The following is a 13,002-nucleotide window of genomic DNA, read 5'->3' on the forward strand; positions in this document are numbered from 1 at the left end:
ATACTTCCCTAATGAGTTTGATTGCTCATATTTTGGGCTTGTACAGAAAACGCCTGATCCGGTTCCTTCGTTTGTTTTGGAGCCATCTGTGTACCATATCATTGTATCTGATGCTCTCCTGTGTTCTTCCTCTCCTTTATAGTCCGTTGAGACTTTATAGGAAGTTGTGAAGATTGTTTCCGCGATTATGTAGTCAGTCCCCATTTCTAATAATGGGTGTCTGATTTTGGTGATTATGGTTGTATGCCCGAATTGTTTAGTTCCTTTCCAATTTAATTGTTTCTGGAGCCTAAAGAAAGATAATGCATTTAATTTAAATTAAATAAATTGAGTGTGAGTTAAATTTGTTCGTCAGTGTATATATATATATTTTCCGTTCTCTCTTTATCTATTTATCTATCTTCTATCTATATATCTACCTATATAAACAATCTTCATATAAGGAGATAGATACAAAAAAGAGAATGAGTGGAATAAGGAGTTAGATAGAGAGAGATAGATAGATAGATAGATAGATAGAGAGAGATAGAGAAAGAGAGAGAGAAAGAGAGTGAGAGAGAGAGAGAGAGAGAGAGAGAGTGTAAATCCTTCCTTAAAGCTCTCCTTTAATTACAAAATTACAAGCTTATTCAGATCGAAGATCTTAATTTAATGAGGCGTCAAAAGAAAGTCCACACCACCCCTCGTTCTTCCCCAAAACTCGGCTAACTTAGAACTTAAGCGGCGCAAACTTGAACATTAAGCCACTTCCTCGGGACACAAATAAACGAGACGAAACAAATTCAGGGCGGTTTTTTTTTTCTCACTTTCTCATTTCATATTACGAAAGTGATAAGTATTAGTGTCCAACGATGGACTGTGTACGTTCTTTAAGGGTGGACGACCTTCCATGAAAGGTAAATTTTGATAGGGAAGGTTGGGAATATCGAGAGGGTGCCTCCGGTCGGGGGTGGGAGGGCGCAAGTATAGATTTTGTGAGTCCACCCCCACAGCTTCTATACTCCATCCTGCTCTTCGAGCCGTCTCATCGTCCGGACCAGTCCGCCTTTCACAAGTCCCGTCTCGACGGCTATATAAACGCCGCGTAACAGTTCTCGCAGTCTTTCGACGCGACGGTTTACCTCAGACACGGCGCCATCAGTGAGATTTTGAGAAGGAGGAAAGCGGTGCCGGTGAGCTACGTCGAGGATGGTACTAGTGAACGAGGACAGGGAATCTTACAACCGATCGGCATAGGACGCCCGGGGGTTTAACAGGGTAGTGCACAACCCCCGTAAGGGGTGTGTATGTGGACCTAATGGAAGGAATCGGACTGGGAAGGCAACAGGTGAGGGGAGGACGACTAGCCTGGTGGGGGGATCACTAGTCTCGAGACGCAGCAGTCCATTCAGTGTACGACACAGATCCAGTTTAACTGCTCCTGGCTCGATCATCCCTAATTTCGACATGGGTTGTGTACAGTCATATTTCAAAAAAGGTAAACAATAATCACATTATTCTATACATTTATTATTTTGAAAGATTTACTTTTTGACTTGGTCGAAACGTTGATACAAATGAAAGATTTTGATCTTGGTAACACGCCTTTTTTTGTATAATCCGATTTTGTTTTGTTTTTCATTTGAAGTTTGCCGGCATAGAACCTTTGTGCCGGGCTCTGTTCGAACCGCGATCGAATGCACCTTGTACTCGATTCTACCGCCCGGCATTTCGCCCGTTCGGCTAAGATCTATTTTTATTTTCTGAAGTTTCACACATTGCCCCACATTTTGAATCTTGAAAATAGCACGGCGCGTTCGTGTATCTCTTCCCTCTGATCGGTAAAATGTAAATAATTTCCCTGGCTCCCTCGCGATACAACGGCACTGGAGTAAACAAGCCGATCTTCCAATGAATGACACCTTTACGACTAAGACAATAAGTCGAATCGTGTTTATGAAGATCCGACTATAAAAACACTACGTTTAGATCCTCGATTGATCAGACACTCGAATTTAACTTTTGAAAGTAGAAATTTCTTCTGTTTATCCCAGTATCTTAGATCGCCCAAATGAACAAACAACACAAATGGAAATGGAAAAAATACGAAAAATCTATTAGACCATATTATTAATTTTAAGAACGTGTAGTACCTTAACATCACTTAAAGCCACTTATAACCGATAAAAATTTGCATTGATTTTTCTTCAAAAATAAAAAGGTAGAGTAAGAAAGAAAGGGACAGATAAAATGAGACAGCGAGGAATGGAGATGATGATGTTATATTTTACTACGCGGTTTCTACTATTTAACGTACAGAGAAAGAGAAGTTTATAGATAGAAATAAAGAGAGTGAGAGAGTGATAAATTAAAATAGGAGATTAGGATAGATAGATAGATGGATAGATACATACAGAGAGAGAGAGAGAGAGAGAGAGAGAGAGAGTGAAAGGGATAGAGAGAATAAAAGGAAAGGGTTTAGGGAGAAAAAGATACATAAAGAGAGATATAAAGAGAGAGAGAGAGAGAGAGAGAGAGAGAGAGAGAGAGAGTGAGTGAGTGAGTGAGAGAGGGTGGAGGGACAGAGACATGGAAAGGGAGGTTTAGTGAGATTGATAAATTAATAGATAGATATATCATCCCCACAATGTCCAACTATCGAACGTTAAAAAAAACGTGATTCTTTTTTCAGATTCCATAACTTGCTGTTGCATTTGACCAATTGTGGCAAACAACAAATACCCCAGTGATACCCAAACTAAGCGCCGCGCCTCCCCAGGGCGCCGCGCAAATTTTCTGTAACAAAGATTATTATTATTTTTATACTTATAAAAAACCTGAAAACTATACCACTCTTTATAAAACCCTAAACACTAAGACCCTGGTAGCCATCCAATCTCAATGTGGACGTTAACGAGTTGCAATTGTGTACTTTATATTATTGCCCAAAAAGAACTATTCTCTTTTATATTTTTTGCTATTAAGTCAGTTAAGTCAGAAGTGCTATTTCAAAAGGCAGTTTTTTAAATTTCACAAGAAAGTAAGTAATTTTGATTATTTATTTAATAAACTTGCAAACAAAAGAAGAGCTTTAGATATATCAATGCTTTTCTGAGTTCGAAATGAATTACTATTATTATCATAAAGTTCCCGATGAAATAGACAATTGTTTTGACTTGGGGCGCCGCGGAAAAATTATTACATATTAAGGGCGAAACAGAAAAAGTTTCGGAACCACTGCTCCAACTCCCTTCAGAAACGCTGGAAATGGCTTTGAAATAGAGAGGAAGAGAGAGAGAGAATTGTAAATATCATTAAGGCTATACAATAGTTGCCAAGTGTACAATGAATTTTTGGTACGCGAAGAAAGTAAACAGATAAATAATTTAAAATTACCGTTTGGAAATGTCCTGATTTTGGTATCAGAATTAAAGGAGTTTTTTTTGGTCTCCTTAAAAGTTACACATTCGATAGTTGGGCATTTTAGGGACGACGTATAGAGAGAGAAAGTCAGAGAGAGAGAGAGAGAGAGAGAGAGAGAGTGAGTGTGTGTGCGTGTGTGTGTGAGAGAGAGTGGGGGGCGGAAGAGAATGGGAGAGAAGGAAATAGTGAGAAAAGGAAACGGTGAGAGGGTGAGGTGAGAAAGAAGGAAAAAGAGAAAAGGATGGGAAATACAACAAACAAATTTAGTACATGTTAAAAAAGCGCACAAGATCACGTTTCGTCACTTGAAGCCCAAAAGCAAATGGTAGCAAACTAAATTATTGTCCAAACGTACCCAAATTAAAACCCAATCAACCGTTATTTTGAAAAAGTCGACAAAAACGCCGGTTCTTCGAAATTGTTCTGTAAATTTGACGGAGGCCGGTCTTTGTACCGCAGTGAAGAATTTGTTGTATGGATAAGATTAGATTAGATTTATTTTCTTTTTTGGAAAGTTTCCATACAAAAAGAAAGTTAAATTACTCCCACATAAGACAATAGAAATAAAACATTTATTGCACTTCTGCATATTTTGTATTATTTCTTTTAAATTCTGGAAATAGAAAAAAACACTAAAAAGTTTATATTTGAACGATGTTGTTCAAATCAGTCTTTGTTATTTTATTGCACTTCTTAATGACCTTATTGTTGGAATAAAAAAGATTTTTCTTTTTAAATATATTCAAAATAAATCATATCGGCCCACGTGCCACGGGTATTTACTTCTATAGCGGAAACGTCGAAGCAGATTTTTCCCAAATCCGAGCTTTTTGTTTAAAAAAATGAATCATCTGTACATTGAACAATTTTTCTTGGCTTAAACATTTCCAATGTAAGGGGAAAAATTATTGGTGTACAAAAATTGCTCATTGTTATTATGAATCATCTGATGATATTCGGCGCCGGGCTTGCTAAACCATGGAATAATGTTTCTCCCATTTACCGTTCTTTCTACGGAGCTTTTCAATCAAAGAAATAAATATTAAGATGGGGAAAAATACTTGGCATTTAACACTCAGCGTTTCACATGTTTTCCCCATAAAGCACTCATAAACAAGTAATAAATTTATCTTTATTTCTAACTTTTTGCCTTATCTCTCTTCGTACATTCTTCTGGAACCTGTTTGCATGATTGTGCATGTTGTGAAGTTTGTAAAATTTAATCCTGATCTCTTTTTTTAAGTTCTCAAGACAAGATGATCATTTAACTCTTAGCATCTTTGAGCTTTTAATCAGGTTCCATTATTTGTGAAGGTATTGACGAAAAACTAGTTAGTTTAGCACATAAACAATACACGTAGACTCCTTTTTGTACAAGAACTGGTTAGTTTTTTGATTTTTTTCAACACCGTCGAACCATGCCAAGGGCTAGGGTTGAAGAAATCAATACAATCCTGTTGGAGCGAGGCTGAAATTTTCTCAGTACGTTATTTGAATTGAGAACACTCGTGAGTCGTGTGAGAGGATTCGGATTTATTGGGAAATTTCTGATCGATTTTCATTTATCCGGGCCCGTAATGAGTTTATGTAACAGAAAACAAAAAAAGGACTTTTCAACTTTTCTGTTTTAAACATTTCTTGTAATTATACACGATTTACGACAAAAACAAAAATTGTGTCACGGGCAGGTTTCGAACCCACACGACATTAGCACAAAAGCGGAACAATATGAAGATTGCTCGAATTCCCTTGACACATTTTTTTTCCGTTTAAAAAATTTTGAGGTTGTTTCGATGAGCAACAAATAATTTTTTTGATTATCAATGAGGTACAACCCTCAACAAGACTGGCAAAATCACTGCTGCAATTGGAGAGGGAAAAATTCAGAGGAGTTGTAGGTCTACTAATCGGTCACTCGCATTTGAAAAAACATCTACACAACATGGGCATATACAACGATGGTCCCATCTGTAGATTATGTAATGAGGAGAATGCGAAGCAACAGCTCAATGAAAATTTAACCTAACATACGAAAAAAACTTGGGGAATAAAACTATAGCAGCGACAGTCAGTGACCTGATACTTCTAGAACCCAGAGGAAGATAAGTCTTCATAATAGAATAGAATTAACTCTTAGAAAACTGTAAAATAAAGTCTTTATAAGAGAAGGATAAGTCTACTGCACTGAACTAAGGAACTAGGAAGAAGGTACAATAAGCCAGAAGGCTGCAGTGCAGCAGGAGCACAAACCCCGTTTCCTAGTATCCATATTACCAAACCATACCACACCATCAGTGAGAAAGAAGAAAACATTAGTAACATAAAGAATGACACAGTAATGAGTGTTTCCTCATCACTGTCTTATTGAAATCAGGTCTCATCATCAATTTACGAGGTTGTTCAGTTATCGACCAACTTTGATTATAATCTAGTTTGGGATGTTCTTGGGTTATGGAACGACCATTATGTTATTGGACCGCATATCCAATAACATCCCAAACCAGATTATAATCAAAGTTGGTCGATAACTGAACAACCTCGTAAATTGCTGGGTCAGCCTTAATAGAATGAAAAAGTGAGTTTGAACATAGAGATCAAAAAGTGTATTTGGACTTTTGATAGGATTAAGAAAGAAATGGATAAAAAAGGACCACATACCCAATAATATCCCAAACCAGATCATCATCAATTGTCATCATCAGATTTGTCTTCTGGGGAAGACTGGTTTTTTTTATACAAGTTTATACAAGAAGAAAACAGTAGTAACATAAAGAAGGGGACCGCGGTAGCCGAGGCGTATTTGCCAGGCGGTTTTGGGTTCGAATCCGTTCACAGCCCATGGAATTTTAATTGAGAATAATATGAAAAAAGTATTATAAAACAGTTCAGATGTCCAACTGGTCCACGACTCACTAATAATAGTTGCACTTTAAGCCCTCCTGTATAACAGGAGTTACTTTACTTTTACTTACATTTCACTAAAAAAATCCCGAAAATTTTGATCTTTTTCTGTAACCTGAAGTAGTTGGTCAATAAAGTCTAGGTTTTTGCAAATTTGGAAAATTGGACGGTAAGCCCTCCTGTATGGAAGCAATTACTTTACTTCACCATAAAACCCTGAAGATACTGGTAGTTTTTTGCATTCACAGGTATGTTTGAACAGCAAAGTATAAGTTTTTGCGAATTCATAAGTTGGTCGTTAAGCCCTCCTGAATGCCAATGTAGAGATTCTCGGTTCAAACCCCTGACCACCCCTTGGAATTTTATTGGAAATTAATTTAAAAAAAGGTTATAAAATGGTTCTTACCCATCTGCGATAACCAAAGGCTAGTTGGACGTTAAGCCCTCCTGTATGATAGGAATTTCTTTGTAGCACCACTCTACAACGCTACCTTTCCAATAAACATAGCAACTCAATTTATTGTAAATTTATTTCTTCATTCCTCCATCATCATTATCATCATTGTCATCGCATCCTTTAATAAAATTGCTGTATTTTTTTTTAAATGTGATTCTTCCCTGTTTTGTGAGTGTTTCCTCATCACTGTCTTATTGAAATTAGGTTTGTCATTATCAGGTTTGTCTTCTGGTGAAGACTGCTTCTTTTATTCAAGTTTTCCTTTAGTTACATCTTCTTCTTCAGAAGTGTCATCAGAGGATGAAGGTCCTTCTTCTGAGCAGCTATTATTTGCTGGGTTTATCGCTGCCATCATTAGAACTCCTTCTCTATCTTCAAAATAATTAATCGCCAAATTTAATTGTCTTATTTTGTGGTGGTTCAGGTTTTTCGTTCCTTGGTAAGTATTACTATCAACCCCTCACGGCTTCTCTCCCTTCTAAATCATCCTACTCATCTTGTCACCTCCTCCAAATCAACCTCCACATGTGCCGAATGTTTTCCTTTTACCTCCAAAAGATTTCTTATTACCCCCAAAGCCACGCCTATCATTGAAACCGCCTCTTCTTCCTCCGTTCCCAAAATGTTAACAACCGCCCCTGATGTCCTACCACTTCACTTTTAATTGTACTTTACTAGAAAATCATGATGATTATGATCTATTTCTGCTTGAAGTAGTGGTCAGTAAAGTCTAAGTTCTTGCAAGTTACTCAACACGGACGTTAAACCCTCCTATATGACAGTAATTCCTTTAACTTTACTTATACTTTGCTAGAAAATCCTGAAGATTCTGATCTAGTCCTGCATCCTGAAGTACTTGGTCAGTAAAGTCTAATTCTTGCAAGTACGTAAATGGGGCTTCTGCCTTTGTAACATCTAGAAAAACTGCTGGAAATATTTTTTTATTTGATACGTTTATTACAATTATTATTCAGAAATCGTGAGATGCGGTCTGGTGTGATGTAGGTTTCAGAAAAACATTTTCTTTATCGTGCCAACGTTTCGATCTTTATTGAGATCATCTTCAGGNTAAATCCCAGGCCCTGAAGATGATCTCAATAAAGATGGAAACGTTGGCACGATAAAGAAAATGTTTTTCTGAAACCTACATCACACCAGACCGCATCGCACAATTTCTGAATAATTATTACCGATTAACGGTCACTAATCACCACACGTTTATTACAATCTTAACCTTATGTATAACATGTAATGAGTTGAATTTACAAAAGACATGGATCATGTGTCATGAGGCGAATTAACAACCATTAAAGTAATTCTGCTTTTAGCAAGCCGCGAGGCCATCACTTCAGTCCTTTGGTGGGATTGTAAGGGTGGTTTCTATTGAATAAGAATTGGGCAAGTTGATTGGGGAGAGTTTATTGTGGAAAGTGGAAAATGTTGTGTGGATTATTTTTTGCACGAAAGTGATGTTGAGGTCATTGTGAAGAGTTCTGTTGGAGACGCAGTAATAGAATGAGGACTGTGGATTGGAAGGACTCTATTCTTTGGGTGTTGAAAGGTACTGATGCCCAACAGTTCTATTCTGTACGTCCAGATTTGTTTTAGTATTGTCTTGTAGATTTTTTTTTTCCCATCCACCTCCCCGCCGTACCTAAGGGAGACCCCATACCGGCGGACCACGGCCACTAAACTAATTCAAATGGGATGCAAGTTTAGGGGATCTTATTGTGCTTAACGTCTTCCTTCGACCTTGCCCTGAAAGGGAAGACCCAAGGAAGAAGGGAAATTTTTTTCTTATTATTAATTTATCTAATCTAATAGGTCTCCCCCTTGCTGGTTAATCCTTTTGAATACACTTTCTAATAAATACAATATTTTAATAAATAAATAACAATTATGGGTACAAGGAGTAACCAGCCCGGAATTAAAAGTTCAGGGAAACGCTAAGATCTAACAAGTAACTTATCATAGGAAGAAAAAGAAGAAAAAAGAAAGAAAGAAAAAACTAATCAGGTACTTTATCCACTATAGCTCGGCTAACAGGCTTGAGGACCTCAAACGTCCTCTTTTCTTTAACCAGTTCGTTGAGGGTCGGTGGCCAAGTGTGGCGGAAGAGGAGCTTTAGTGGTTCCCTCACACTCTCAAGGAGGGGGCAGTTGAACAGTCTGTGTTGGACACTGTCATCAACTCCGCAGTCGGGACACAGTGGACTGTTAGCTCTACGGAATCGGTGCAAGTAAGCGTTGAAATTTCCGTGACCTGTCATTATTTGTGTGATCCAGTAATCTGGTTGAAACCACTTTGCTTTTGCTCGGTCCTCAATACTGGGTAGAAACTCGTGGGTTAGCCTTCCCTTGGTGCTTCTGTCCCATCTTTCCTGCCACAAGTTGTCTATCCAAACTGTAAGGATCTCCCGGATCTGCTTTCTAGGTGCAGTTCGTAGCCTTTCCCTATCTGCCGCATCCAAATTTACCATTGTTGGCTCCTTTCCATCTCTTAGCTGCCGGATTGCAATTTTACTGTGGAGGACAATGTCTATTGGTGCAGCGGAAGCAAGGACTTGGAGGGCGTGAGTAGGGGCTGTCCTATAAGCTTTAGTCGTTCTCAGGAGCGCTATTCTTTGACTCTGCTCGAGGATGCTTCTACTCCTGCTTTGCAATTTTGGCCCCCAAGCTGCTCCTCCGTACGTGGCTACGTCTTGTAGATTGTCAGCTTGTTTTTTGTTGAAACGTATGGCAATGGTCTGTAGAGTAGTGCGAAACGTTCTTTTAGTTAGTGTCTGTCGTTAGTAATTAGCCCTTTTTTACTGCCTATCTTTCCGGGGGGGATGAAGACAACTTGAAAAATTAAAAAGGAATAATAAGGTCTCAGTTTAGATTGTCTTTAACTGTTCCGTTTTAGCCTCGTCTTTGGATTTCAAGTCGTTTGTATAGGTCTCAAGTAACGTATGTATTCGACAGGGGATGCTCAGGGGAAATCGAAAAATCAAAACCAGAGATATTTAAACCCATATTGACAGCACAACTAGCCTAACGTAACGTCACGAATAGTTTATTTATCGATTTCTAGGGTAGGTCGTGACATGAGACGAACATGAAATAAATAATTGAATATTGGATCGGACGTTACGGTCCGAATTACACAAAGATCAAGAAGTGTATCTGAAAGATGTCAACGAGATTTCTTCTCAATTTAGCCCCGTTAAATATTTTAATATATTTCATTAACGTACATTAATAGCAATAATTAAAATACGACCAAGTATCATGCGCAAAATATCAACCAAAGAGGAAAGTCATAAATTAAGGATATTGTATAATTGGTCCTTGATTATATTTCAGTGGTTTTTATTTGATTGATTAATACTTTGGTTCAATTACATTTGGTTTCTAATTGGATTGCACTCTCACAACGCCAAGGTAATTAATAAATAATTCATTTTGAACGGAGAAAATAGCAAAATTATTATTGTTATTGACAAGATTTTTACGTAATTGACGTTGAACATATGATATGTTTACATGTTTCAGTATCAATTTTATTTGTAAAAGTTCGAAGAGGAGTTTTAAGTTGTAAGTCTAAGGATGTGACGTCTTATTTTAATGGAATAGAGTTACTCCGGTCATCTATATGCTATTGTTTAGCCAGGGTTCTCTGTTTACATCCAAACAATACAAATAGGTTGTTCCACCAATTGCCTCATTTCTACTGCCCTAATCTCCGCGACCTCGGCATCAAATCGAATTTCTATCTCTCCCCCCCCCCCCGTGAAACGCTACAAGGGCGACGAAAGTCTGAAGTTTTACGGGTTTATCAACCGAAAATCAATTCGGAAATGACGTGACGAAACTGTGTTAACACGAGTGGACACGTTGATAAGCGGTTGTAAGATAACCGATCCACTCGTTTTAATTAATAAATACTTTTAAGTGCCTCTAATTTTTTTTGCCTCTAAGTTTTTCTATTAGAACCGGAATGTAAACCTTTCAAGCAGAACAAAATTGATCAGTCACTCAATCTACACTCAAAGACAAAAAAACAGGACATTTCTATTTGTTTATAATAATAACTAGATATAAATATTAACAGATGACTTAACACGTAATCACAACAATAATAACTTGTTTACCTTTAAAAGGTGTTACTAATTCTTTTACACTCTTTAGATTAAAAATAAAGAAAATCCGTTCAAATTCACTATTTATAAAGCCAACTGGTCAAATGAGTGGATTTTTTTTATTGTTTTATTTGATGTGACAATAAATTTGAGTAAAAAATTAATGGGCACTCTCAACACGACACGCAAGGATGGCACAATTACACAGAAGACAAACACTTTGAGCCCTGAAGATGATCTCAATAAAAGATCGAAACGTTGGAACGATAAAGAAAATGTTTTTCTGAAACCTACATCACACCCGACCGCATCTCACGATATCGGAATTACTATCGACTAACGGTCACTAATCTCTACACATTAATTACTATTTTTTTTCTATCTACATCGGTTTAGCCCTTTATGGCCCAATGATGTCTTAGAGCAAGACAAACATTAGTAATTTGTTAATAGGTTAGCGGGAAATCCCATGAGGTTAGTGGTAGAGAGTAAACTCGATGGCCGCCAAAAAAAATCACTGTTGCCAATACAAGGGTTAAAAATTGTTAACCATAAACAAACTGCTAAAGTTGACATTGCAACGTTGGGCAAGAAAGGGTTAAATGTAACCTGAACATGAAAAAAATTATGTTTGGCAAAGGTAACAACCGATATAACATGCAGTGGTAGGGTGAACCGGCACAAAAATCAGTGTTGCCAATACAAGGGATGAAACACTGCACCCGCCCTAAACTAATTGGATTAGCAAAGGTTTAGCAAATTTGCTAAATTTGGTGTCGCAACATTGGAAAAGAAAGGATTAGGGCTACCAGAAGTCTCAATCAAAAAGAAGGTAGTGGTTGACCGCGATGTACGACGCTTCCTCGATGGGTAGTCAACTCCAAACAGTCAGTAATGTTAGGTTGAGCTCTAAAACAGTCATCAGAAGGCTCCGTGAGATCCCTAACCCTAGACATCCCGCTTCAGGTTTTCTACTCTGGAGAGGCATTGACAAAGGCGATTATTCACAATTAAGCATACGCTTGGACATTTGAACAACGGGGGGGGGCTTGTTCAATCACAGATGGCTGGTTTGGTTTGTGGCAATCAGATGACCGGGACCCTGTGTGGAGAAGACAAGAAGAAAGTTTTTGCTTTATGTACTTTGTTTGAGTTATACCCTATTCACAGAGAGCCAGTATGGGATCCCATCACCCGTATTTAACTGATTATCATACTTCTTAGAAAATTTTAGTTGAACTGGCACACTCGCGGATTTTGATGTCATATTACTGCGCTAAAGTATATTTGCGAAGTTCGTTTGGGAGCTGTAGTCCCATTCACTTCTTTTATTGGGGATAACTTCGTATTAATGCATCTAATATTTGACCACATGTACCTCGAGAAAATTGCATGTTCAGCCCTCCTGTATGATAAGAATGCTTTACTTTGACTTACACTTTATTAGAAAATCCTGAAAGTTTTGATCTTTTTCTCCATCCTTTGGAGAGTAAATCTAAGTTCTTGCAAATTTCGTAAATTGGACGTTAAACCCTCCTGTAGGGCAGAAATTAATTTACGTTTAATTATACTGTACTAGAAAATCCTGAAGAATCTGCTCTTTTTTCTTTTTTTAGTAAATGTTTTAACAGACGTGTTTTGTCCTGGACCCTTAACTAAATTTTACTATGAAAACCTGTTAAATAAGTTTACTCCTGGTTTCCTATTGCAATAGAAAAATATAATTTAAACAATATGGCATAAATATTAAGTGGCAATCAAAGGCCGAGTGGTGAGGGCATCCGACTCGTATTTACTACGCTAGAGGTTATGGGTTCGAAACCGGGCACACCCCTTGAAATTTTAATTAAGAATAATATGACCAACAAAAAATTGTTGGAAAATCCTGGAGATTCTGACCTTTTTCTGCGTCTTGAACTACGTTTGGTCAGTAAAGTTTAAGTTCTTGCACGTTTCATAAATTGGACTGTATTGGGCTGTACGACAGGAATTACTTTTCTTAGAACTCTTATTAGAAAATCATGAAGATTCTGATCCCTTTCTGGAAAGTGAAGTGTTTGATCATTAAAGTCTTCTTTCAACAGGCACTATGCCACTTACTGGGTCTGTCTACACTCCGGCT

At 37.6% G+C, this 13,002-nt stretch overlaps 1 protein-coding gene across 1 annotated transcript in view; it reads left to right on the plus strand.

Moving 5' to 3' along the window:
• Nucleotides 1–1,056: 1,056 nt before the first annotated feature.
• LOC106666574 (probable serine/threonine-protein kinase kinX) overlaps nucleotides 1,057–13,002 on the plus strand; it is a 66,807-nt gene continuing 54,861 nt past the window's right edge. The window contains exon 1 of the mRNA XM_024228054.1: nucleotides 1,057–1,477. Coding sequence (XP_024083822.1) covers nucleotides 1,447–1,477 — 31 coding nt within the window. The 5' untranslated portion in view covers nucleotides 1,057–1,446. The remainder of the gene's footprint in view (nucleotides 1,478–13,002) is intronic.

Source organism: Cimex lectularius, unplaced genomic scaffold (assembly GCF_000648675.2).
Source record: "Cimex lectularius strain Harlan isolate CLEC.00 unplaced genomic scaffold, Clec_2.1 scaffold173, whole genome shotgun sequence".
NCBI lineage: Eukaryota > Metazoa > Arthropoda > Insecta > Hemiptera > Cimicidae > Cimex > Cimex lectularius.